The sequence below is a fragment of the Lacerta agilis genome, chromosome 7, assembly GCF_009819535.1.
Source record: "Lacerta agilis isolate rLacAgi1 chromosome 7, rLacAgi1.pri, whole genome shotgun sequence".
Taxonomy (NCBI): Eukaryota; Metazoa; Chordata; class Lepidosauria; order Squamata; family Lacertidae; genus Lacerta; species Lacerta agilis.
Genome location: NC_046318.1, coordinates 6,877,528 through 6,905,512, shown reverse-complemented (window position 1 = coordinate 6,905,512; position 27,985 = coordinate 6,877,528). Strand labels below are relative to the sequence as shown.

The 27,985-nt window shown below is 44.3% G+C and overlaps 1 protein-coding gene across 1 annotated transcript; it reads left to right on the top strand.

Moving 5' to 3' along the window:
* Positions 1–720: 720 nt before the first annotated feature.
* Positions 721–21,849, top strand: DNAJC15 (DnaJ heat shock protein family (Hsp40) member C15). The gene is made up of 6 exons (XM_033154292.1): positions 721–871; positions 6,963–7,014; positions 7,624–7,697; positions 9,987–10,063; positions 11,563–11,633; positions 21,599–21,849. Exons 1-6 carry the CDS (start codon positions 776–778, stop codon positions 21,667–21,669), a joined length of 441 nt encoding a protein of 146 aa, XP_033010183.1. The 5' UTR covers positions 721–775; the 3' UTR covers positions 21,670–21,849.
* Positions 21,850–27,985: the final 6,136 nt, after the last annotated feature.

The following is a 27,985-nucleotide window of genomic DNA, read 5'->3' as shown; positions in this document are numbered from 1 at the left end:
AATGGCACAAGGGAAAAAACTATTCTTGTGCCTGGCCGATTTTGTATATGAAGTCCTGTAGCAACGTCCAGATGGAAGTAAATCAAGCAGATGATGACCAGGATGTAAAGGATCTGCTACAATTCTCTCTGCTCTCTTCCTAACTCAGGTAGCATAAATAGTCTCTATTGAAGGCAAGCTAACACCAATTACCCTTTCTGCAATTCTTACAGCTCGTTGGAGCCCTTTCTTGTCTCTCTTGTATGCTGTACCGTACCAAGCTGTTATAGAATTACAGAGAACAGTTTCAATGATGCCTCTAGGGAGGCGTCTAGCAAGATGGCAGGGTTGTCTTACACCTCAGAAGGGTCCCCTAGCCTTCATGGCAGGCCTTTTCAAGCTGGGTCATTACAGGGGGGTAGGGGAAGAAACACCAGCAAAATCCAGAACACTGATTTGATACCATGTGAATGCCTCCTGAAAAACGGAGTGAACATTTATCAGTCCCATGCTAAGCACCTACAGCAGAATGACTTAATTCATTTCTTGCATCTCTTTTGTAGGGTTGCCAGCCGCTAACCCAGAGCGCTAAATCGCCAAGATGACTACGTGTATTTCGTTTACACGCCGCCTTTTTCAAGGCAATGGGCTCGAGGCGGCTAACGGGCGACGCGCATGCCCATTGCAGCTTCCCCTGGCCGCGGGAGGGCAAGAGCAAAGAGAGGCGCGCTGCTTTTGTCCCTCGCGGGGCCCCGTAGCCGCCGCCGGTTTCTCCATTTCGCTTTGCCTGGCCGCGATGGAGAGCGCGAAGGGCGCCTCGGAGGGAGAGCGCCTTCGCTACGCCGAGTACAAGGGCGGCGGAGGTGGCGGGCCCGGCATGAACGAGGGGCTGGTGAGTGGACGGGGTCGGGTAGCGTGTGGGTGGGTCAGCGGCGTGCGCACGCACCCTGCGGCCTAGCGGGAGTTGGGCGCCCGCTCGAGCACCCGGCTGTCGCCATGGCGACGTCCCTCCGCCGAGCCTGCGCAGTAGGCAGGCCTCGTCCTGGCCTTTCTTTCTCTGTCGCGCCTTTTCCTTCTTGGGCGGCGCAGGACCCGCCGTCGCCCTGCGGACCCCGCTGGTGCTCGAGGGGCGAGAAGCGGTGGCCTTCAGCTCCTCCAGCGTCTTTGACCCAGGCGGCTGGTCGGCCGTTAAACTGAAGCCCTTTCGAAAAGGGAACACCCCCCCCAGCGCCCCAAAGTCTTATGGGAGCAAGCCCACCTCCTCAAAAGGGCGAGGGTCTCAGCCTAGGCGAGAGAGAGTGAGTGAGAGTGGAGTGCAGGGCCTGCGCTTCAGAGAATGCCCCACGCCCAAGCTGGTGCTAGTGGGGGGGGGGGATTGGGGTGTGTGTGTGTTTCTTCCCAACTTTGCCACCCAATTCTGACCAAATGAGCATTGCGAGCATCTTGGCACTTTCCCCACTAGGTGTTTCTGGTGTTGGCAGTTCCTTCTGCGAATTTCCATGACTTAATGAAAACTAATATTTCTATAGGGTGCTTACGTCTGTCAACCCATCGTGCATTGTGGTTTATGCAGTTACAGATAGGTAGCCGTGTTGGTCTGCCATAGTCAAAACAAAATAAATAAATAAAATCCTTCCAGTAGCACCTTAGAGACCAACGTTAAGTTTGTCCTTGGTATGAGCTTTCGTGTGCATGCACACTTCTTCAGAGACACCGAAACAGAAGTCACCAGACCCTTATATATAGTGAGAGAGGGGGGAGGGGTATTGCAAGTTTCTTGGTGAGGTTGATGGACTTCCATTTAATGCGGCTCAATGTGGTGCCTTCCATAGTTCCCGTTACAGGTAGGTAGCCGTGTTGGTTTATGCAGATAGGCGAGAAGAAAAGTGTGAATGTTTTTTCGCTTTGTTAACCAGAGATATACAGTCGTACCTCGGGTTACGTACGCTTCGGGTTGCGTACTTTTCGGGTTACGAACAGCGACCCGGAACCAATTAAGTACGTAACCCGTGGTACCACTGTTTAGCACTGGTTCTTACAGGATTGGCTTGTGAGGCTTTGGTAGTTGCTCCAGGGGTCAGATAGGTGCCTGGCATGCTCTGGTCCGTGGGGACACAAAGAGTCTGACATGACTAAACGACTAAACAACAATAATCTTGCTCCCCCCCCCCCATACCGGAACTCAGAGTGACTTACAGATAAAATAGAAACAGCTAAAAACATTGATGAAAAGCAGTCATTAGAAAGCAATAAAACACTTGCTATTAAAAATGTGATATTAAAGATGTGTCATTGATGTGAATTGCATATTAATTCACGTGTTTCAAAAAAAGATCACTGTAATTGGTAAAATGTGTGAATTGTAAAATATTAAAACGTTGACAATATACAAAATTCATTTTTTGCTTTGTAATGATTAGACATTCCTTTGTTGCACCTGTAACCTAGCTTTAAGGGGCTATCTGGCAAATAGCTTACTGGTATATATCTGAGTTTCTAACACTGCTCCAATGAGACCGCATGATTTTTGTAGGAATATATCAAAATGAAATGTCATGGTAGGCTTGGGGATTGTAGGCAAATAAGAATGTGTATTATGTAAACATTTTAATTGCAGGGTTGGGATGCGTGTCATTCTTTCATTGCAGAGAGCAACAGAACTGGTCAGAAACCTAAATGACATTTACTTTAGTTGCTTGCTGCCATATTGAGCCACTCAACCACCAGTCCCTTCCTGATCAACCTGTATCTGTTTTAGTTTTGTACTAATATACAGTACTATGAACCTCTTGATCACTTAACACAAAGTACTGTACCTGTTTTCTTCTGACGTAGATTGGAGGTCAGGGGCAACAAACATAGCCTTTTCCCATTAGCAAAATGAACAATCTAATTACCTTGTGTCTCTTATTGTAAGAATTAATGTTTGTAAACTGCTTCAAGAGGTTTAGATTAAAGATGCCATACAAGTGGAAAGAATTAGTCTTGAAAATGATGAGTTAGGTTTTTGTAACCAGGCAAAACATGACAAGAATTCCAACAGCGAACTGTAATCACTTGAAGTGGTGCATCTGCTGGGGTGTTAAAGAATATTAATGTGATTTCTTAGGGAATGAAAGCAAGCTCTGAATCAGTACAGCATATTCACTCTAAGCAGGGCCATAGAGTCTAGCCACGTTAACAGGTGAGATGAAGTTTGTTAGAATTTCTAAGTTCATCCTGTATGCTGGAAAGTGTTACTACTATTTCACAATGAGTTTATAGAGAAAAGTTACAATTTACTTCAATTACCTTTAAAGCTCTTTTGCTTTTTAGCTTAGAACAGTACTGAGTACCTTTATTGATAGTTTCACCTGTTATTTATTTGCATGTGACTAGGAAAAGGAATATTGGGATGCGGGTGGCGCTGTGGGTTAAACCACTGAGCCTAGGGCTTGTGGGTCGGAAGGTCGGTGGTTTGAATCCCTGCAACGGGGTGAGCTCCCGTTGCTCGGTCCCGGATCCTGCCAACCTAGCAGTTCGAAAGCACAAAGTGCAAGTAGATAAATAGGTACCGCTCCAGCGGGAAGGTAAATGGCGTTTCCATGTGCTGCTCTGGTTTGCCAGAAGCGGCTTAGTCATGCTGGCCACATGACCTGGAAGCTGTACGCCGGCTCCCTCGATCAGTAAAGCAAGATGAGTGCCACAACCCCAGAGTCATCTGCAACTCGACCTAATGGTCAGGGGTCCGACCTTTAGGAAAAGGAAGTCTTAACAATTTTATTTTCTGTGAAATCATTATTAGTGCATCAGGGAGAGAATTGTAGAGTTGGAAGGGACCCTGAGGATCATCTAGGATCATCTAGTCCAATCCCCTGCCATGCAAGAATATGCAGCTGTAAATGTTCAGCAATTGTATGTGTGGATGATACAAAAACCTGTAAATCTCTTTTTGCAGAAGTAAGCGATGCAGAAATTAGACATATGGCAAAAAAATTAATTGTTTAGAAGAAATAGTGCTGTAGGATTTGGGTTTCGTCCTGCTTCCATTGGATCTAATTGCACCTTAAATTATGGGTGTATTGGTTGTTGTCATTGAACACTTTAAAAATTGTTTTAAATGTGACCTTGCATTTCTCATTGAATCCATATGTGTAGCAAGATTTCTCATACTGCAATTTGTGGAAACACCACTGGGGATGCATAAATGGTTTTATAGTTCTTACTGGCAGTAGACCTTTTAAGTTCTGGGGATTCCTGACTTTGCACGATTTTGCCTTTGGTGGTGGGCCTACTGCATCTAAGAGCAATTTTTTTAAAAAAATTGATAAAGTTTAAAATAACAGCACATACATAAAATCACTTCAAATCCGGTGCGGACAGCAACGAGGGAAAAGATCTGCATTTAGAAGGCTTGTTGACAGAGGAATGTCTTTAACAGGTGCCAAAAGGTGGTTGCTGCTGCACTAAAGGTCCCGTTCCAACATTGTGTGCAATTGTGTGCAATGGAGCTCCTGATGGGGTGGTATATGCAGCGTACCCTATCGTGGAATGTGGTGATGGTCTTACCCCCTACGTAGTCAACCCATCTTGTAGGTATCAGCATGGTCGTGGGCCATATACGGCTTTGTATACCAATAACAGCCCCTTGAAACTAGTCTGGTAGAGAATGGACAGCCAATGCATTTCTTTCAGTAGCACCGTAATACGATGGCGATATTTTGCCCCAGTGAGCAGTCAAGCTGTTGAATTTTGCAGTAGCCTCAAGGGCAGCCCCATATAGAGCACACTGCATTGCAGTAATAATACAATGTTCTTGATAGAGTTGTGCTCCCCTTGAAATAACAGGACTGAACTTTGAAAATGAGAGGCTTTGTTATTTGAGGCCCAGATGGATTTGGTGCTGAAGGGCCTATTTCTTGCTGCACGAGGCTTGCCAGCTATAGCCCTTCCTGGACTAGAGTATTCATGGCTTAATAACCTCCCAGATAGATGACTCCAGCACAGTCTATGTGGACCTATCCTGGAATAGGGTCTGGAAGCTGCAGCTGGTGCAGAATGTAGCCACAAGTGCTTTGAACACTACAATAAACGGGACTCGTCAGGAGCTGCACTGGCTGCTTATCTACTACTGGGCCAATTCAGGAAGTTGATCTTAATGTATAAAGCCCTGAACGACTTTGTCACCACTGGCGCTGGTGTTGCAACTATTACATTTGCTGGTGTGTTGAGAAACAAAGTACAGTCATACCTTGGTTGACGAACGGCTTAGTTGCCAAACGTTTTGGCTCCCAAACGATCGAAAACTGGAAGTGTGTGTTCTTTCAGTGTCTGCAAGTAAAATAAAATGTGTAGAATCTTGGTAATGGTCATGGTTCCACGTTTCCCAAAGTATGGGAATTGCTGGAAGCAGTGTTAGAAACTCAGGTGTATAAGCTAATTGTCAAATGGTACATTAAACCTAGGTTGCAGTTGCCACAGTGGAATGTCCAAGCACTTTTTTTAAACTGTGAAATTTCCCCTGAAGCTTGAATTTGTTTTATTCCAGATGGAATGGCGCTTCTAGGTTTCTATACTGCTTTATATTTTAAAGAAAAAAATTCACAATGGTTTACAACACGTTAAAACATCAAATACAGCAATCTGCAATTAAACAAATTCAAGCTTCCAGGGAAATATTTCAGATTTTTCTCTAAGTGACATTTTGCTTTCCCCATATTTATTTACCTGTTTATATAGTTTATATAGTTGCTCCATAGCAGAAGGACTATAGGGAACCAGTGGGGTGTAGCGTGTCAGACGAAGAGATCAGGGATCAAACCCCCATTCCATCATGAAGCTCACTGGGTGACCTTGGAGTCAGTAGCAGCCTCTTAGCCTACCTTGCAGGGTCGTTGTAGGGATTAAGTGAGGGGGGTAAACCATGTATTCCTTGGAGGATAAGGTGGGATATAAATACAATAAATAAGCTCTGCTGCTAACCTACTTAAGAAAGCTGGAGAGGCCAGCCAGGTGGAGATGTCTGTCACCAACCTGGCAACCAGAGATCTCCACATACAGTAGTCACAAAAAGTGCCTGGAGCCTGGGAAATTTCTAACACTGGCTGGAAGTGTGGGTGTGGTCAGGGGCGTCACTAGAGAGGGTGGGGGGCCAGCCCGGTTTCCAGGGGAGGGGGTGTGACTCTCAGTATGCCCACCCCACAACTCATAAGTTGCTCAGTGCAGCAGCTGGCTTACACAGCACACACTTTGCTTTTTCCTTCCTGCTGGGAAGAGCCACAGAAGCACAGCTCTGCCCAGCCAGGGCTCCACCCAGCAGCCTGGCACATTTCACCAGGGGGCACAAAGGTGCCATCTTCAAGGGGTGACATTTGGCACCTCCCTCAAGAACAAGCCAGAGCAAATCCAGTGGCTTTGGGCTTAGGACTCACCACAGCACTGCAAAAGCATGAGTTGTGCTTGCTTTACTCAGTCCACCTGGACCTGGGGTACCACCCACCCACACCCCTTCAAGTCATAGCGAGCGTTTTGCGTTCCCCCACAATGCTTTGCTGAACCTCATTTGTATGCAAATGAGGTGCCGCAAAGCTTGGGGGGGGGGAACGCAAAGCGCTCACTGTGACTTGAAGGGATGTGGGGGGTGGCAAAAAAAATCCGCACCGGGTATCACTTGGGCTTGCTACGCCTCTGGGTGTGGTTCAGTCTGCTGAAAATCCAGTTACATCAGGCTTGAGATAGTGCTGCAGGGAAGATTTTGTGGGGAAAGGAAAGGAAGTTGCCTAGTGAGCTGTGGTCAGGGCTGTATGTACTGTGCCTTAGAAAACGTATTAAATATAACACATTAAAATACTAAATATTGACACCTAGAAATCAGGTGTCAATATTTAAAATTACTTGGACTCGTTTTGTATTTTCCTCCACTGGTTGTTATATGTATTGCCAGCTTGACTAGCTCCAACTTAACACATTCCTATATAATTGTATTGTGTTATTATTTTAAACAGGCTCGATCTATGATAAGTATTGGCCTTGGTGTTGCAGCCATTGCTTTTGCTGGTAAGTTTGTGGGGGGGAGAGAGAGAGATTGTGTGTGTGTTTAGAAACAAATGTGTCACCCATTACTGCATTTCTTAAGACAAACTGAACAGTAATCGAATGTGTTTTAATGAGAAAAGGACTTGAACTTCTTTTTTATATTGTAATATTTTGTATTTTCTATATTTCTAATGGGCCCGCTGAGCTCTGGATTGCTTACTCTAGCTAGCAGTGACTCTCCAGTGTCCTAAGCAGGAGGCTTCCCAACCAAGGAAATAAATTTGAGCAGAAAGATTTCCCCTGAAATTCACAAGGCAGGTTTATAAAAGACTTGCTTATTAACGTAAGAATTTTGCTATTCCTAGTGATTCTCTTAAAAGACAGCCTTCCTGGTGATGCTATAAATGGGAGATGTGCCTGCCAGCTCATCGTGGTGCGTTGCTGGGCTTGCCTCCAAAAGCAGCCACTCAGGGAACGCTTTGAATCAGGAAAGGGCAACAATTTGGACCTTCAGACAAACGAGATGAAAAATTGGGTTCTTCTCTGTTTTCTTGCAGAAATTACTGTTGCTGCATGCTTGCTTAGCAGATGAACAGATGTTAAATTGCCTTTTGTTTCAATATTTTATAGGTCGTTATGCATTCCAGCTCTGGAAACCACTAGAACAAGTGATCACAGAAGCAGCAAGGAAAATTTCAGCCACTGTAAGTTTAGAGCTCAGGTCTCTCTGACGAGATTAGAAGCTTGAGAGAGACAGAGATAACATTGCCCCTTCTGTGCTCAGGATAAGTACCCTATTTTTCGCTCCGTAAGACACACCTGACCATAAGAGCACCAGAGCGGTGGCGGTGAGCGACACCAGGGCTACGGCCACGTTCGCCCCCCACCAGCCCTCCGCTGGAGGAGAAGGAGAGGGGCGACCAAGAAGGTAACGGCGCTCCTGGCCAAGCTGCAGCCAGACTCTTCCTCGGAAGAGAAGAAGGCAGCGGCGGTAACGAACAACGTTGCCAAAGTGGCTCAGAGAGCTGAGGGGAGGAGGGCAAGGAAGCGGCACTCCTCTACTGGGATAACTCCTTGCAAGTTCGCTGCCTTTACCTCCCCCCCCCCAGCCTTATCTCCCTCCCGATCGCTTGCCAATCAGCTGCTCAGCAGCTTCCTTTCAACACCCCCTTCCTCTTTTCTTTTCTTTTTAAAAAAAAATGCACAATCTGCTTTTTGCCCCTGGGCAATTTGGCTCCAGGGACCACACATTTGCTCCATAAGATGCACAGACATTTCCCCTTACTTTTTAGGAGGAAAAAAGTGCGTCTTATGGAGTGAGAAATACGGGTATACACATACCTAACCCTAACCCAACTAGGTGATGGCTACCATAACAGAACAGGGACTCATTCACTTCCTGTCCCACCATGGTGGTAAGTCTGGGTTGGCCAGGCAGACAAGGGATTCTCAGGTATATGATCACCACATTTCCTTTACATTTCCTCCAGTCCTGGGTGGAAGTGACACCTGGGGGTGCAAGGCAAGCGGCCAGCCTACTTGTCCTTCACTAGAATCCAAAGTAGTTAGCTTTCTTCTGTCAAATCCCACTTAAACCTCATGTAGCATTGAGCCAAAGGGTCTATAGCAGATGAGCATGACAGCATCTCCTTGAGTCTTGCAGGCAGTAGCCAGTTTTTAGAAGCTTGTTTAGAAAAGGCAAGAGGACAGGCAGAATTAAGTTTTAAGAAAAATAATAATCATTTTAGTTCAACTATCCCTTTCATGTCTTCCATATTAACTTCCCCCCCTTCTTTTGGTTCTGTGCACACAAGTCCTCCCTAGGTCTTGCCAATCATATCTTTTTTTAAATTGTGCATTCAAATAATGGATTGAGATAGTAAACAATTACTATGCGTAATTCCTACGCATTTCTGCAGAGCGAATAAGTGCATCCTTCCAATTTTCAGTTTTAGTCGGTTTAGTTGTATAAATCAGATTCCAGATCAACTAGTTCGCTTGGAGGAAATCTTTTGATCCCTCAATGCAAATGAAATTAGATTCAAAGGGACTTTGATCAATATTAAAGCTACAGCTTTAAATAGAAGTTCAATATATTCAGAATCACACAAAACGTAGGAAAGAGTATCCTACTAATACTTTAGGACTTAGGAGTTAAGAATCATTTTTGAAAACTACAAAGAGACCTTATGACTTACTTTTCTCTCTCAGCGATTGTGTCAAATATGACTACAGTAGATACAATATGATTTTATCTCCGCTAGCAATGACGACTCTTCAACAACAGCAAAAGTCTTGTTCCATTGATCATATTTCAAAACCAGATCTGATCTTTTAAAAGCAGAGATTGGATGGCCATCTGTCAGAGATGCTTTAGTTGAGATTCCTGCATTGCAGGGGTTGGACTAGATGACTCTCGGGGGTCCCATCTAACTATGATTCCATACCACTTGCCACATCAGTCTGGAGGCAGAGTAACAACAAATTTATAAAATACACTATCCACATTAAAATCAATATACACAGGGCAGAGGTGAAACTCAAACAATCTGTTGGAATTAAAACACCTGTAAAGTCCTGGGAACATAGATGTATTATTTGTAGGCACCAAAACTTTATCAGTTTTGGCACCTGCCTGAGCTCAGAGGGGAGGTGGTTTATTAAGAAGGGTGTCATCACAGAAAAGCCTCTTCCTCTGAATGCCTCCTCAACTGATTGTATCACTTGAATACGGCAAGAGAGGTGAAGATGCTCCCTTACATCACCTACTCCCAAAGAGTTAGGGCTTTGCAGGTGAGAACCAAAACCTTAAACTTGGCCCAATCGGTTATTGGTAGGCAGAGCAGCTCGTTTGAGAGCAATGCAATGCGACTGCAGCACGCCACAGCGTTGAGTAGCCTAGCTGCCACTTTTTGCCCTGGCTACAAAATTGAATCAAGGTCATTATACCTCACGCACAGATCAAATTACTTCATCTTGTCTCTCCCCTACAGAATCTTTCTTCCTATTATAAAGGCGGATTTGAACAGAAAATGAATCATCGAGAAGCTAGTCTTATTTTAGGCACAAGGTAAGTGTTTTGCATTGAAACAGAATCTATTCAGTGCCAAAGCCTGAAAGAAAAGTGGTGTGAAATGTGGGGTAGGCCCATCTTATCCAGTAGTTTTTTAAAGGATAAAAATCACTAAAAGAAGTGGCCTGCAAAAATTACCCAGTTTGCTGTGTTGAAAGAACTCTTGGTATTTATTTACCTTTATATACTTGTATACTTCTGCCAATAAATTCAAAATAGCTTACAAAATAAAAAAGTGGCTTATACTAAATTGGACAGTACAAAAAGGATGGAGATGGAAGGGGGAAAATAGCAAATTTGGGTACTAATTCTTCCGTATTAAAAGCAGTTTTAAGTGGCACATTCAGTTATGCTTCTGCAGTTTTGCACGTGTTTAATTCCACATGATTCAGAACTTGGTTGACTTAAAATCTATGCTTTGTGCACATGAGCTAGTCAGAAGGAGTCCTGTGTAGATAGAGTGCCTAGTCTCTGTATGGGTCAACCAGTCGTTTGGGGCCATTTCCTCCCCCCGGCAGTGCATGTGACCCATTCCCTCCCCCTCCCACCCCTCAATATTTTACTTGATCAGCCAGCCCTGCCAAGCAGCCTCCCAGCTTCCTCCCCCAAGCCCATGATCATTCACTCTGCTCACTTCATTAAACTACACAGCCCAATGTCTACAAGCGGAACTACATTATAACAAGCGCTCAGTCTCCCACAAACCAGGCATTTGTATTTGTGGGCGTGAGCCCTACTCCCATCCAGGCTACTCTTCTGCAAGCATGAGCTCTGACAAACAGATTGGAGTAAACTTTGTGACGGCCTCACTGAAGAGGACTCACCAGTTGGCCCTCACAAACAGCAGCTATCCAAACAACAGACAAAGGGGATGAGGCCCTTTCATAGATCTTTGGGTTGGATATTCATCGCCCTTCCCAACAGGGCTGCTGCAACACAGCAATGCCCAGGCTGGTAGACCTGTTGGGGAGAAGATGTACTCTCACAGTCTGATTTGATAGTCCGCTGTCTCCATTGAATGGTAAGAGTTGGAAGGCGTCCCGAGGGTCATCTGGTCCAACCCTCTGCAATGCAGGAATCTCAACACGCCGTCCCCCATCCAATTTGAAACCCCGCTTAGCTTTGCAAATGTGCTAGCAGTTTTATTGCTGCACCACTAGGAGGGGATTTCTCCATCTCATGCTCCACCAATACACTTTCTGTCAGTGCCGTGTATTTTGACTGTTGGCACTGCTTGCAGGTGCCTCCTACCACTGATCGGCACAGGTGAATACTCGTGTGTAAATGTGCGCAGACCACCCTCGAAAGATCCCCAAACACAAAGCTATGGATTACTTCGAAACTTCATTCTTCAAGGATGTAATGCTGTCGTTTCCCCACCAGATGGCAAATACCTCTAGATGTTGTTTATCAGAAGAAAACAATTTTGCTAATTTAGAGCCCGCAAGAATCTTTATTTATGATAAAAAAAAAACACTCTAAATTTATCTTTGCAGTCCATCTGCTGGGAAGGCCAAGATTAGAAATGCTCACAGAAGAATCATGCTTTTGAATCACCCTGATAAAGGTAAGCTTTGAGTTTCACAAATATTAGTTGATAGGTAACATGCTGCCAGACCTTCTCTCTTTACATGTGTATGAAGCATAACACTAATCACTAACGTCACAAATCCTGTGCAGTGCATTTCAAAACATATCTTGGAAGTGTTGCCTGCAGTATGAGACAGATTTGCATCCGGTCTCTGTAATCCAAAGGAAGGAATGTATAGCTGCCTTTGGGGTCATTTACTTCAGTGTTTTTCAACCTTTTTTGGGCAAAGGCACACTTGTTTCATGAAAAAAATCACGAGGCACACCACCATTAGAAAATGTTTAAAAATTTAACTCTGTGCCTATATTGACTATATATAAAGTAATTTTTCAATTTTTCCCACGGCACACCAGGCAACATCTCACGGCACACTAGTGTGCCGCGGAACAGTGGTTGAAAAACACTGATTTACTTGATCGCAAACTAAGTAGCTGTCAAACATAGCGTGAAGAACCACTGTGCGAAGTAGCTCACTTTTGAAGAAGGGGAAACAATAGCTGCGAAAATCCATGTCTACATGAACAGAGTATGTGCAACCATAAATAGACAAACACCTTTTTTGAGCAGAATGTTATACAAATGTATGTACTAGATTTTAGCGCTCTTAAAAACTATAAAACCAGGCACAGATGTTTTAACTAGCCAGGTTTTTAATGTATGTATCTCCCCAAAAAGCTCTTATTATAACTTTAACTACACCACAGCTGGTTGAGAAGCAAAGCCCATATGTTCGTTGCTGTTTGTACTTTGATACAACAGATGGTATAGAGTTGCACAGTATTTAAAAAGCCAAAAGGGGGGAAGTGAAGACTTTTATATCTCGTTGACAGATTTATAGTTTATTCCTTCTCATTTCAGGAGTATAAAATTAATTCTGACCTCATTAAGGTGAAAGGTGTGGAGCACACCATTTCTTATTTCTTCCTGCCCCTCTTTTGACTGGTAATTTATTCATTAAATAAATAAATAAAATTGGATTTACTCTGTAGATGCAGGAACGAGACAGTGATGGAAGAAAATGCATTTGGAGGCAAACAAAGAAGTGTAATTCCGTGGTCAAAACACTGCCCCTCTGTGTTAGTCTGCATTGCTGCTCAACACCTTGCAGAGTCACGGGCAAAGGGAAGAGGTTTGCAGTTCAGCTGCAGTGAAGGGGGAGTTACTATAGCACAAAACTCTAATGGCTCCCCAGCACCCACTTACACACGTGCAGAATGCTTTTGAGACAGCACCGGGCACAATCCTTCCTTCCGTTTCATCCAGCCCATCCATCATTCCAAGACACAAAAGGGCTGGACGTATATATCAGATCTCTTGGCCCAGCGTGAAGTTTTAGTTATCCAAGCACCCTTCATGGGATTTTTCCATTCCAGTTTCCCACAGGAGGTCAATCTCATTCTGATAATTCTTAGGGGGTGGGCCTTGGCTAAGACACTTCTGCCGGCATCAGTCAATGTCCTGGACATCAATCATTGTCAGCAGCAGAAGCCTTGACAGCTCTAAGAGCAAGCGTGGGAATGCTGGAGGTACAACGTATTGCGCAATACCAATTTCCTTAATGGAGGAGGTTTGCTTTGAAAAATTGAAAAAGCGATCGCAACGGGTGAAATAACATTAGATTCAAATATTAGAAGAGTTGAAAATACACAGCTGACAAATGTAGATAATACCATGTTTTCATATCTGTGGCCTAGTTTGTGTTTGTGCTCTGTCTCCATGCCTATTATCCTCTGACGGAGGCCGTATTATATCCAGTTGTAATATGTGCCTGCATGGGACATTTTGAGAGGCTGTGGTAATAATCTCTATGCTGTGTAAGCTATATGATGCTCTTTAGTGATTCCAAGGCTAACACAGATAAGGAACATCATCTGCTTGGGATTCTCCCAGTTACTGCACATTCAGCAATGAGATTTGAGGCCAGCCAATTTACAGCAATGCCCTGGCAGAGTAATATTGTGTATTCAGGCATTATATACCTGAATAAACGCTGGGGCAAGTTTCTGGCGTACATATTTACACGCTCCTAGACACAGATAAAAATATATTGATTAGTGACTACGGTAAAATCTCCTGATGGGAGAACATAATACAGTATCAAAGAATCGTAAGTGTTGTTGCTGTTACATCCATAGTCCACGATATGTTTGCTATCTACCAGGTATTTCTGTTTCTGTTTGTCGAGATCCTTATCAGGAGCATGTGCAATGCAGCACTCCCTACCATAGCTGTCAACCTTTCCCCTTTTTTCTGCTGGAAATTCCCTTATAGCATTGGGGAACAGCAGGGAGGTTTGACAGCTATGCAGTCCCTGGAGCCTTATTTGCCCCTACGGGTTCCCATTGTTGCGCCCGGTGAGAAAACATGGGGGAAAAAAACCTGAGGCTTCTGGCTTCAGAGAGAGAAAGATTTAATTTCTGCATGCAGAGGTACTTCGGTGTTTAGATAGCCAAGCAAGTACAAAAGTTAGTCAGTTTACCAGCAGTTCTTATAGACAGTTCTCTGGCTCTCTTCCCACCCCAGAAAACTTCCTCTTGTCCATATAAGGAACATTTCCTGTTGTACATTTCCTGTTATACATATAAGGCAAAAGGACATATAAGGCAAAAGAACATTTAGCCCAGTGTTGGTTCATGCGCACTTCCAGCAAGGCCATCCTATCTCTTGACCTAGACAACAGTTCCTCTCAATGAAGGACAGCTACAGTACTCTCTGCGCAAGGTCTCTGTTATCTCCAGACACTTAGTAAGGCAAAGCTTGCCAGAGAGAAGTACAATGCAGATCAAAGTTCACAGCTTTACAGAGCAGTTTCATACAGGAAAGCTTAACAGAGACACTTTTATACTTTTATACTTCTAGACTAACAATACATTCAGGTAAATATATAGGTTAGCTAATTAACTCCTTCCATTCCCTCCTGTTCTCTTGGACCGCTGGAATTCTTTCTCCAGCGCGTCCCTGGGAAATGACAGATATTCTCTAGCAAGGGCAATGAGCTGAAGAATCCATGACACAACTTTATAAATCACCATATGCATGCATTGCATTAAACAGAAAATACAAAGGCAAAATAACAATGGGGGACACAATATCAACAGATACAACAAATACAACTAAGGATATTTTACTTCAAATATTCCTAACACTAATTACAGAAACTGTTCAACTGGTCACATTATCTGGTAACTGGTCAACACAAATTAAGGCAATATGATCACTCAGTCCTCCCATTCAGAGTTCTTTTCCTTCCCTTTCTTCTATTGGCATGCGCTTTGGCAGCAGGTTTGTTGCTTCTTGGCCTTTGTTGCTTCCCTGGATCTTCAGCTTCAAGGGATGTTTCAGCACACTGTGGCAGGTCCTGTCTCTACATGAGGAGGCGGACACCAGCCACTTTCACCACTGGCAGTGTTGCCATAAAGACTGTGTAGGATCTATGCCACTTAGGTTTCAGAGTCTCTGCATAGGGATAAAACTAGCATAGCAAAGCTACATGGCATTAGGGCACCTGCTAAAAGAATAGGAGATAGTTACAGAGATTATATCTGCCCTTGGAGGGTGGTGTCCTGGGCCCCTCCTGCCTTTCTTTTGCCTCACAGATTAACCTCACAGGTATCGATATTGATCACACCTCAGTCCTCCTCCCTGTTGGAGGCAAGCTAGAATAACCCAATCAAATAAGGACAGCCTCCCATACACTCACAAGATATTACTGACCATGCCGGATCACTATCTCCTCGAAATACAATATTCTTCCGCAATAATTATCCCATAGCTCTTTGGTTCTTTGGTCTACTTCTTTGGCCCAGAATAATAATTTAGTTCATTTTTCCAATCCATGCAAACACTCTAAACTTAGAATACACACAAATATAAACAAATACACAATACAATCATACACAATATCATCATTAGCATCACCACAATTTCAGACCAATTTAACATAAAACTCTGCTAATGTCAGGGAACAGAAAGATACAATTTTTCCCAAATAAAATCCATTTCTTCAACATCACCTTCCACACACACTACTAGAGCCATTGCAATTCTCACTATCTTGACATCCTTCAGAACATTCTCCTTTTTTAAAAAAACTTTTACATAGCAACTAATCTTTTCCAATATAACATTGTACAAATGATCTAGGGTGTTTGGGTATAGCTATTCTCTTCTTACTGTTCTCTCTTTCCTAATGTTCCATTTCTCCATCCCAATTATATTACCAGTTCCAACAGCCATATCAAAAACTAACTTTCCCTCCTCTTCTGTTTCCTGCATCCAAGCACCAGCCATTGATCCTCAGTACCTAATTTTCTACTTACCACCTCACCAAGCCTATCAGGACCTAGTGTCCAAGAATAACGTACAACCACCACCAACCTATTTTTGACCCTCAGGAGGACTTAAGGTGGAAACAGGGCAGTAGGGAACAAATTCTGACAGAGTTGGGTTGTCAGACAGAACAGAACTTGACCTATCTCGCTTCAGAGCCATCGGTTGGTCACTCTCATCATCTCACACATGGCGGCCAGCTTAGCAAAATTGCTAACTCCTCACAACGGTGTTTCATTAGGACAATGGAGTTGAACCCTTGATGTGCTCATTCAAATAGTGACAATTTTCAGGCTTCTTTTAGGTAACAACGAATTATGGACAGGGCAATAGGAAAAACTCCTGTCTTTTTTAAAACAATCTTTGAAGGGCTTACTATATATCTACCACCTCTGAAGCAGAGCCATCTTCAGGCCTCTCTCATTGTCTCACGCTTCCATGGCAACAACCTGGCGGTCCTCTCCATGGTTTGGACAATGGATTCACCCCCCTAGATGTGCTCTGCAACCTTGGCATGGAGGGTGGTGTATTGCCTTCAATATTGTTTCCTGCTGGGCAGGGGGTTGGACTAGATGACCCTTGGGGTCCCTTCCAACTCTATGATTCTATGATTCTGTGATATGTATATCTTCACTTTATCATCAATTTTTCTTCCAATCATTCCAAAATTTCTGCCCCCTTTTCCTCCTGAGGTTCAAACTTACTCCAAATCCTAACTTACACTGTCAGGGCTACACTGTCAGTTGCTAACCATGAGCCCCTTCCCATTCTATTTCAACATTCTCTTCTCCTTCATTACACATTCCACAAACCTACATCTACATTCCCAAATAACTTTCTGCCAAGAAGCCATTTCTTCTGTTTCAAAACCTTCCCTGAAAAACTTAAAACCTGGGATATAAAATAAAACTTTTCCCTCTAATCAACTTCTGTTGGAAACAATCAAACTGCTCAGAAGACATAATCTTCTCTTTTCTAAAGACATAATCACCTTTTCCCCCTTTGTGGGAGGCAAATTTCCTTCCTTTGCAAGATTCACTGCTGCAAAGAGAAAAATCCTTGCTGTTTAAACTAAGGCTTCTCTCTGTTTCTGTCCATCTCCCCACTCTCATTGCTTTACCAAAGGTCAATTAAGAAACAAAATAAGACTGTACCAGCTTTAAAAACAAACTAACAAACATTCCTGATTGCAAGAGCAGCCCTCCTTTCAATGCTTCAGACACACTTTTACATTCACCTTAACATTGCAGAGAAATACTTTTACAGCCCATTCTATTAAAGACACATGCCTTGGCACACAAACAATTTCCAAAACACACTCACCTAACCCTGGGGTTCAAACAGATTCCTTGAAGGGACAGCAAAACAAAACAACAAATACAAATTGTGCAGCCACATATACAAGGAAAAAACAGACTTCCCAGACTTCGTTGGCAATGCAGCAAGAAATGAAACAATTTTAGGAACACAGAGTTTGGGAACCCACAGATTAGGGCTGCTTTCTGCCCCACCTTTCCAAAATGAATGCATGCCTCAAACAGGGACCAACACACACACACAGGCACTGCAGACACAGACAAACTCACAAAAATCACACTGCACAATCACTGCAAACACAGAACTCATACAACACACACATAGTGAAGGAAAAATCATAAAATTATTACAAGATAATAAATTTTTGCACAGCAACAAAAATTCCAATTCCCCATCTCAGCAAGCTCTGGTTCAACCTGGGACAGTGGGACACTCCTTCCACCTAACCAGACTTTTTTCATGCACACACTCTCCGCTTCGCTAGGGACACTGAGTTCCTGCGTCTCATTCACTCAATACATCCACTGGAGCGTCCCCACACCATTCCCATACACAGAGTAAAATCACAGAAAAATTCTTAACCCCCTTCTCTCTCTGAAAATTCTTAACCCCCTTCTCTCTCCTCAGAGAGGGCACCCCCCTTCTTTTCCCCCTTCCTGGCGGCCCTCCACGGCTCACGGCCAGGCTTCTGGCGGCCCTCTATGGCTCACGGCCAGGCTCCGGTGGCAAATCCACTTGCACACTACCGGATTTTAGCGGCGGCCCTCTACGACACACTGCCGCTGCAGGATCGATCGCATCCTGCGCTTCCCCTTCCCTGGGAAGCTGCTCCCCCTGTGGAGCTTACCTGTCCTCTGCAGATCTTACTTCCCTTCCCCCCTGCGGCCGCTTTCTCTTTCTCCCGTCGCCACGGTGCAGTTTGGCTCTCCCCCTGGGGTGAGCCAGTCCCTTCCCACAAACAGGCAGGAAGCGCGCTTGGGGCCAGCAAACGCCAGACCAGGAGAGCCTTTTCTGCTGTGCAGCGACGCCTCGGACTCCCTGTTTTCTCAATCCCGGGGAACAGCGAAGGGTTCCCGGCCAATGCACCACGTTATGGAGCCTTATTTGCCCCTACGGGTTCCCATTGTTGCGCCCGGTGAGAAAACATGGGGGGAAAAAACCTGAGGCTTCTGGCTTCAGAGAGAGAAAGATTTAATTTCTGCATGCAGAGGTACTTCGGTGTTTAGATAGCCAAGCAAGTACAAAAGTTAGTCAGTTTACCAGCAGTTCTTATAGACAGTTCTCTGGCTCTCTTCCCACCCCAGAAAACTTCCTCTTGTCCATATAAGGAACATTTCCTGTTGTACATTTCCTGTTATACATATAAGGCAAAAGGACATATAAGGCAAAAGAACATTTAGCCCAGTGTTGGTTCATGCGCACTTCCAGCAAGGCCATCCTATCTCTTGACCTAGACAACAGTTCCTCTCAATGAAGGACAGCTACAGTACTCTCTGCGCAAGGTCTCTGTTATCTCCAGACACTTAGTAAGGCAAAGCTTGCCAGAGAGAAGTACAATGCAGATCAAAGTTCACAGCTTTACAGAGCAGTTTCATACAGGAAAGCTTAACAGAGACACTTTTATACTTTTATACTTCTAGACTAACAATACATTCAGGTAAATATATAGGTTAGCTAATTAACTCCTTCCATCCCTACCCCTCTTCAGAGTTTGGGGCTTCAGAGTTCTCCTTTTACCCACAGGATGCCCCACTGCCACCTCACCAGAGTATACTTTCCTTCCTTGTCTTTCACTTGTATTTCTCTTCTTTCCCTTCACCCACCTGCATAGCAACATCCGCCCAATTTTCTACCCCCCCTCTCCCTCCCCACATTAACCAAAGGTGATCTAGATGCCTCACTTTGAGAAGCTGTATCCTGTCGACCTAGACAGCATCTTAAAAAGCATCTTAAACCTAGACAGCATCTTAAACCTAGACAGCATCTTAAAACCTAGACAGCATCTTAAAAAGCAGAGACATCACCTTGCCGACAAAGGTCCGTATAGTTAAAGCTATGGTTTTCCCAGTAGTAATGTATGGAAGTGAGAGCTGGACCATAAAGAAGACTGATCGTCGAAGAATTGATGCTTTTGAATTATGGTGCTGGAGGAGACTCTTGAGAGTCCCATGGACTGCAAGAAGATCAAACATATCCATCCTTAAAGAAATCAGGCCTGAGTGCTCACTGGAAGGGCAGATCCTGAAGCTGAGGCTCCAATACTTTGGCCACCTCATGAGAAGAGAAGACTCCCTGGAAAAGAACCTGGTGTTGGGAAAGATGGAGGGCACAAGGAGAAGGGGACGACAGAGGATGAAATGGTTGGACAATGTTCTCGAAGCGACGGGCATGAGTTTGGCCAAACTGTGGGAGGCAGTGGAGGATAGGGGTGCCTGGCGTGCTCTGGTCCATGGGGTCACGAAGAGTCGGGCACGACTGAACGACTGAACGACTGAACAACAACAACAAATCCTGTTGACATGTACTAATTATTTCTGGGGTTTTTTTTCTCTTCCTGTTAGTGTAGTGTAGTGTAGTGTAGTGTAGTGTAGTGTAGTGTAGTGTATAGGCACTATGGACTTCACTTCGGTGTGCATGTTAGGATTTTTGTGTGTGCATGCTCAGATTCCTGCTGCGAAAGTGCTGCAGAGTGTCTTATATCTTTCCCACTTGTCTTCCCGTTTCTCTGATGCTAACATAATGTTATACAAAATGCGGGGTGTGTAAAATGTCTTTGCACCATGCTTCAGATGGTGTTTATTCTATGCATGTGTGCTGCATTGCACATCTTTGCTCCTTCCCTCCAGGCCCTAAATGCAGAGGGGTCAGCACATGGATTAAAAACTATAAAAAGAAGGGAACCAATTGCAGGGTTCTCATAGCATGGTAATCTGTAGTTGGAATTTCCATTGTATGTGATTCCTCCGAGCAGATGCTCAGAAAAGGTTGTTTGTAATGTTCTGCAGTGGAAAGCACATTGTCCCAGAAAAACATCTAGGTGTTTGTCGCTGCATGGTGAGCTCCTGACAACAGACCTTTGGTTGTTATTTTCAGTGGCAGGAGGCAGATGGTTGGCACTCGAGGAGAGTGAAAAAAACAAACATCGAGGCTGCTGAACTGTAATCAGATTGTTAGATGGACTGGAAAGCAGTGGCAGCGTTGAGGACAGGGAAGAAGAAGGCAGTATTCTGTGCATAACAGCATTAATGTGACGCATTTGGCTGGTATGCCTGTGCCTTAACTGAAAAATGGGCCATGTTTGCAGTGCGCACCTAATGATTCTATGTTAAAATATTCCTGCTGGAGTTTCCTTCAAAGCATGCTGTCAAAAATAAATTAAACATGGTGCGGTACCTTAATCTGCCTGTGGTCTGAGCTCAGAATTTGATGCTGTTGCTGCACAACGATACATCTGTCCTTGTGGAATTGATCTTGGGAAACCAATCCTAACTTGTCTTGTGATGGAGAGCAGTGTTTCCTTGCCTCTAGGTCAGGAGTGGGGAACTTCAGGGCCTGGTGAAGAGCCTCATCCATGGCTCTGGCCACCACTGGCATGTGGCCCCTGAAAGGCTGCCCATGAGAGAATATGGCCCTCAGGTTCTAAATGTTCCTCAGCCCTGACATAGACTTCAAAGTCCATCACTGGACTGGAATGACTTTGAAGAAATCTGTGCTTCACTTCATTCATTCATTCATTCAAAAGATGTCTGTATTGCTCTTCAGCAGAAGTGAAACACAAGCAGCTTATTAAGAAGCCTGGGAAAACACAACATCTTTGTCTGGTGCTGAAAGTGTGTTGGCACCAGGTAGGCCTCACTGGGAAGGGTTTCACAAATGGTGTGCCACCACTGAGAAGGCTCTGAATTGCAACACTCCAAAATTTTGCTTGTGGGTATTGCAGAGAACCCATTGCCTAACAAAACGAGACATTAGCCCGTCAATAGATTTAGGGAAGACAGTTGTCTTGTGTCTTAACCTGAAATGCTATACTATACCTGGGAGTAAGTTGAACCCTAGTGGATTCTAATGGAATTTACTTCCAAGTAGACAGGGATAGAATTGTGCCATCAGAAAAAGCAATTTAATTGCCCTTTGGATTGTGGTTCATTGTGATACTTGTGTCAATTTCTTGTTAGAAAGTTAATGAAACTTAGTGAGATGACATGTAAAATTTACTCTCCATAACTGAGGAGTATGCTTATTGTTAAATCCAACACTATGCAGTCTTCACTTTATTCTCTCTTCTCTTTATTTAGGCGGCTCTCCTTACTTGGCAACGAAAATCAATGAAGCAAAAGATTTGTTGGAATCAAGCTGTAAACATTAAGGCTCCAGGATTCTGTTTTGTTAGGAAGCACCGTAGATCCTGCAGCATCCTTCTGTAAAGCAGCTTTCTGTTTTGTGTTGAGTGCTAATGTTGGATCTGATCTTCAGCTTCAGTGTATTCGGAAAGTTGAATTTGTAATTTCAAGCACTTAATAATAAAATTCACTTTCAGTATTAGAAAGCTCACATGTGCCGTTCTTGTAGGAAGTATATTTGCATGGGTGATAAACTCCTTTGCTCCCGCCCCCCCCCCCGGGCCTTTGCATCTGCCTCTAGGAGCCAAAACAGTGAGAGACATCAGCAGTGGTAGCCTGGTTGAGGAAGACCTCCCCTGTGAGATACAGTCGTACCTCGGGTTATGTACGCTCCGGGTTACGTACTTTTCGGGTTACAAACTCCGCTAACCCAGAAGCACAACCTGGCGCACGCACGATTTGCGCATGCACAGAGCTTTTTCGGGGTTTTCGGTCTCCGCATGCGCAGAACAAATTGTTCGGGTTACGTCCTTTTCGGGTTGTGTACTGTAACCCAGAACGGATTAAGTACGCATCCCGGGGTACCACTGTAATGCAATACAATATAAGTTTATTATTCTAGCCAAAGTCCATACTAAACTTGCAGCATCTGTACCAATAAAACAACATCCAGCATTGGTGAGCCAGCATCCATGATGTAAGAGAGGTTACCAGAGACACTGACAAAGCCAAATCTAGCTGATTTCTGAATCAACACAACAATTTATAGTGATATTATCTAACTCCTTTTTCCTGGTTTTTTTTTTTGCAGCCAGTGCCTAGAGGGCCACTTTGTGTGTCACTCACAAAGGTATTATTGTCACTCAAAAGTAACAGACGGTTTCTTCTGGGGTGTATCTGCCTTCCGGAGTGAACAAAGCTTCAGAAAGCAATATAGATACTGCTTTCTGAAATCTTTGTTCACTCCAGCAGGCTAACAGATAATGTGTGATGTCTTCCACCTGAGGTTGACCACAAATGCAAAGTCTGTTTGCATATAGGACCTTGTTGTAGCAGCCAACCAAGACTGCAATGGGCATCATTTGGAAACGCAGCTCACTTAAGGAAGCTGGTGAGTTTGATCAGATAACTAGCTCTAAAATGCTCTGTTCTCAAGATTGGATACAAAGGGGAAAATCTGGTGTTTCTAATGGGTTGCAGGTCCTTTCTGGAGTCTACCCAGAAGAGGCAACCTCTTAGTTGACACTTGTTCAAGGTCAAAGCAGAGCTCAGTTCTGGAAAATGATAAGAATCAAAAACATATTGATAAGCTGCTTCCCAGAGTTGGTTATTGCACAATTCCATATAGCACAAAGCAGGAAAACACTCAATAGGCATAGTAGTATTTTTTTTAAAAAATATACTTTAACCGAGCAAAGCTCTTGCCTTAATTGTTGACCACCCAGATTCTATTCAAAAAAGAACTGCTGATATTCTTGATGGTAGAGAATATAGCCTTTAAAAAAAAAAACCAAAAAATTCTGCCATTTCCTAAACTTCCCAAACTCTGAAAACGATGGCAGGGACGGAGGGGGCTAGATCTGTGAGGGCAGTGGAGGGGCATTTTGACTACAGCAGCAAAACCTCCTGGGCTGCCCCCTGCCCACACCTATTGGCTTTCTACCGCCATAATTGTTTTTGGGATTGGGATTTTGTTGGGCAGAGTGGCCTCCTCGCCCTGCTGCTGAACTTGCACATCTGCTAACTGGCCTTGACACTTTGCCAGCCAGGGGTCCCTCTAGCTCCTGGAGGGATACTTAACAGGGTCAAGGAAGCTTATTTGCCTTCTGGCATATGTGCCTTCAGGATGCATTGCTCACGCTTTCCCCAGCTTTTTATATTTTCTGTATGGTTCCCAGATGCATAATACATACGTGCACATACATATTTTGGATGGTCAGAATTTTCTGCTGTTGCCAGGAGAGAGGGCTACTTTATTTTGCAATAGCAGCTCATGAAGAATAGTTGAAAGCTCTTTCCCCTTGTTTTTTTTTCAACTAGGAAGCTTACAGTACTTATTTTTCTGATAACATGTTAGAAAACATAGGGGAGGCTCTGACACGGGTTTAGCAGAGCCAACTGTAACACAGTGGAGTAAAGGTTTTCAAATTTGCAGCATTCAAGGCACCCTTTCAACACCAACTTATTTGCAAATTACAAAGAATTCCTGAGTACAGTCATACCTCGGGTTACGTTTGCTTTGGGTTGCGTTTTTTCAGGTTGCAAATGCTGCAAACCCAGAAGTGTTTACACATGCACAGAAGCGTTCTGCGCAGTTCGCGCATGCACAAAAGCACCGCTTGGGTTACAGACTTTTTGGGGCACAGAACGGATCGGGTTCATAACCCGAGGTACCACTGTATCCTAAGGGAAATGTTGTTCATATAAAACACCACCCTTTGTGATCTGTGTGTTGTCTCTCACCCATCCCTGCAACCACTGTGACTTTGCAGGAAGATGGAGAGAAATGGGGAAACTGTTTTGCAGGAAACTTTATTACCCATTGTCAAAACAAAATAAAATAAAAAATTCTTTCCAGTAGCACCTTAGAGACCAACTAAGTTTGTTCTTGGTATGAGCTTTCGTGTGCATGCACACTTCTTCAGATACCCATTTATTGTTGTTGTTGTTCAGTCGTTCAGTCGTGTCCGACTCTTCGTGACCCCATGGACCAGAGCACGCCAGGCACGCCTATCCTTCACTGCCTCTCGCAGTTTGGCCAAACTCATGCCAGTCGCTTCGAGAACACTGTCCAACCATCTCATCCTCTGTCGTCCCCTTCTCCTTGTGCCCTCCATCTTTCCCAACATCAGGGTCTTTTCTAGGGAGTCTTCTCTTCTCATGAGGTGGCCAAAGTACTGGAGCCTCAACTTCAGGATCTTTCCTTCTAGTGAGCACTCAGGGCTGATTTCTTTAGACTTGGAGGATAAATTAGATTTCGGCTGGGTATTAATGTGAACCTACCTGATTTGCACTTTCTGAAACAATGTACATGGTAAAACGCAGGTATCCTTCAAAATCTGCATGTATCCATCTTGTGTGATTCACTTCTCCAACCAAATAATGTGTACAAAAACGTGTGTGTTAGGGGAAAGTGTGCATAAAATGCATATAGTTGTAAACGTGAAATATAATGCACTTAATATCGGGAGAAGTTGCAAAAATGTATACATCAGGCAAAGCCTCATTTCCAAATTTCCATATTTGGAGAAATTTGCACTAAAATGCTGACAAATTTCCATCAGCACTTTTAAAAGAAAAACCACAAATATGAAGAATTGTGAAGAACGGGGAAAATGGGGAAGAGAGAAACCAGGATTAGCGGATTCTGGTATTCTCATTAAGGACGGCTAAAAGGATGCTTCCAGAGAATCCCATGGCTTCCATGAATGCAGCTTCTCATCCACTAGACTAGGAGAAAGAGCAGTCTGATGAGACATTAGGGAATGTGGGTGGTTTCTCCTTGGTTTTTATTCTGCATTCACCTAGAAGTGATGCTGCAGGAGTCTCCTCCAGACTTGTTTGCACCAACAGAGGCCTCCCCACTTGACCTTCTGCATGCCCTCTTTTCCAGTGGAAAAATTTCAGGGTTGTAACATGAAGAATTGCAGATCCAGTTCTGGTGGCGGGAATGAGAACCAAAGGGCCTACATGTGGCTTGTGCTGATACGTTAAAAGGGAGAAAAACACCTGCCCAGATGAACCTAAAAAGATGAATTGATACTACATTTTCCCTGTATACAAAAGTGCTCAACAGCTGAAGGGCTCGTTGGATCTTGGGATCTGAAGAAGTGTCTGAAGAAGTGTGCATGCACACGAAAGCTCATACCAGGAACAAACTCAGTTGGTCTCTAAGGTGCTACTAGAAAGAATTTTCGATTTTGTTTTGACTATGGCAGACCAACACGGCTACCCACCTGTAACTGGAACTATGGAAGGCACCACATTGAGCCGCATGAAATGGAAGTCCATAAATCTCACAAAGAAACTGGCACAGATACAGACAGACAGGTATCTGAAGAAGTGTGCATGCACACGAAAGCTCATACCAGGAACAAACTCAGTTTGCTACTAGAAAGAATTTTCGATTTTGTTTTGGATCTTGGGAGTAAGGCGTGCGGGCAGGGTGCTACTATTTCATTGATTGTGTTCTCCACGGAGTGTTGAAATGCCATTTCTAGCATGAAGACAGCACTTCAGCAAAGGCCCTGGGAATTTGTAGGCTGCTGCAAACCAGGTGTGAAGGCGGCAAGATGTAACATCTGCAAGTAGTTTTCATGCTCAATTGCAACCTATGTATGTTGATGACACACAATTAGGCTTTTGTTTTTTGCTCTGCGTCTAACAAGTCGAGGTTACCTACCCACCTACGTAATAAGCACCATTCTGCAGATGTTACCAAAATGCCACATCCCTTTCAGGTTGGATATCATTACAAACCAAGGCAGGAGGAGGTGCTGTGTGTATTCTAATTTATTTAACACATTTTGACCAGAGAAACATATGGATAGCATTTGGAAGCCTTGAAGCGATCTGCATTCATACATTCATGTAGCTGCTTTGCAGTTACGGACATGAAGGTTCCTTTCATTATTTGCTTTATTTAGTCCATTCATAGACTGCTTACTAGCTGCAGGAAAATCAAAATACATAGATACATAAAGGGACCCCTGACCATTAGGTCCAGTTGTGGACAACTCTGGGGTTGCGGCACTCATCTTGCTTTACTGGCCAAGGGAGCTGGCATACAGCTTCTGGGTCATGTGGCCAGCATGACAAAGCCGCTTCTGGCGAACCAGAGCAGTGCACGGAAAAACCGTTTACCTTCCCCCCGGAGCGGTACCTATTTAGCTACTTGCACTTTGACGTGCTTTCGAACTGCTAGGTTGGCAGGAGCTGGGACCGAGCAACGGGAGCTCACCTCGTCGCAGGGATACGAACCGCCGACCACAGCGCCACCCACGTCCCTACATAGATGCATAGTAAGCACCATTAATCCAAGCACATGGCATTGGGCCACTTGGAGGGTATGAGAAAGGAAATAAAGAAATCAATTTCCACACCTGTCGCTGGGGTGGAAAGATGTGCCCAGGCACAAAGGAGCACACAGCCACATGATGGCATTGAGTGGGGCTTTTGCCACCCCACCCCACTCCCCATTATCTCCCAGTTTTCGTTCTGTGCGGCTTCTGAGAGAGGAAGCATCAGGGCAAGAAGAACAAGAGAAACTTCCTGCCCTCTGTCTGTGGCCCTCTGGACATTTACTGAGATTACAGTAGGTGACGGGACAAGTCCTGCCCTGCTTGTCCTCAAGCTTCTTTTAACACACTGGTTCCCAACAGGTGTTCAGTGGCCCCCGGGGGGTCCACGGCACATAACAAAAACTGCCAAAGAGATAGCAATAGTAGGGAGTCAATGGTTTGGCTTTTGAAGAACAGGAGGTCCGCAGTATTTCAGTAAGTGGGAACCTCTGGTGCAAAGGAGGTGATGGGACCAGTGGCCATGATCTTAGTTTTTTCGATGTTGAGCTTCAGACCATATTTTGCACTCTCCTCTTTCACCCTCTTTAAAGGGTTCTTTAATTCCTCCTCGCTTTCTGCCATCAGCATATCTGACATCAGCATATCAGCGTATCTTTTGTGTCATCAGCATATCTGAGGTTGTTGATATTTCTTCCAGCAATCTTAATTCCGGCTTGGGATTTCTTGGGTTCCATGATCACTGCAGATGGTGACAGCAGTCACGAAATTAAAAGACACCTGCTTCTTGGGAGAAAAGCAATGACAAACCTAGACAGCATCTTAAAAAGCAGAGACATCACCTTGCCGACAAAGGTCTGTATAGTTAAAGCTATGGTTTTCCCAGGAGTGATGTATGGAAGTGAGAGCTGGACCATAAAGAAGGCTGATCGTCAAAGAATTGATGCTTTTGAATTATGGTGCTGGAGGAGACTCTTGAGAGTCCCATGGACTGCAAGAAGATCAAACCTATCCATTCTGAAGGAAATCAGCCCTGAGTGCTCACTGGAAGGACAGATCCTGAAGCTGAGGCTCCAAGACTTTGGCCACCTCGTTAGAAGAGAAGACTCCCTGGAAAAGACCCTGATGTTGGGAAAGATGGAGGGCACAAGGAGAAGGGAACGACAGAGGATGAGATGGTTGGACAGTGTTCTCGAAGCTACCAACGTGAGTCTGACCAAACCGCGGAAGGCAGTGGAAGACAGAAGTGCCTGGCATGCTCTGGTCCATGAGGTCATGAAGAGTCGGACACGACTAAACAACAACAACATCACCAAGGTGCAAA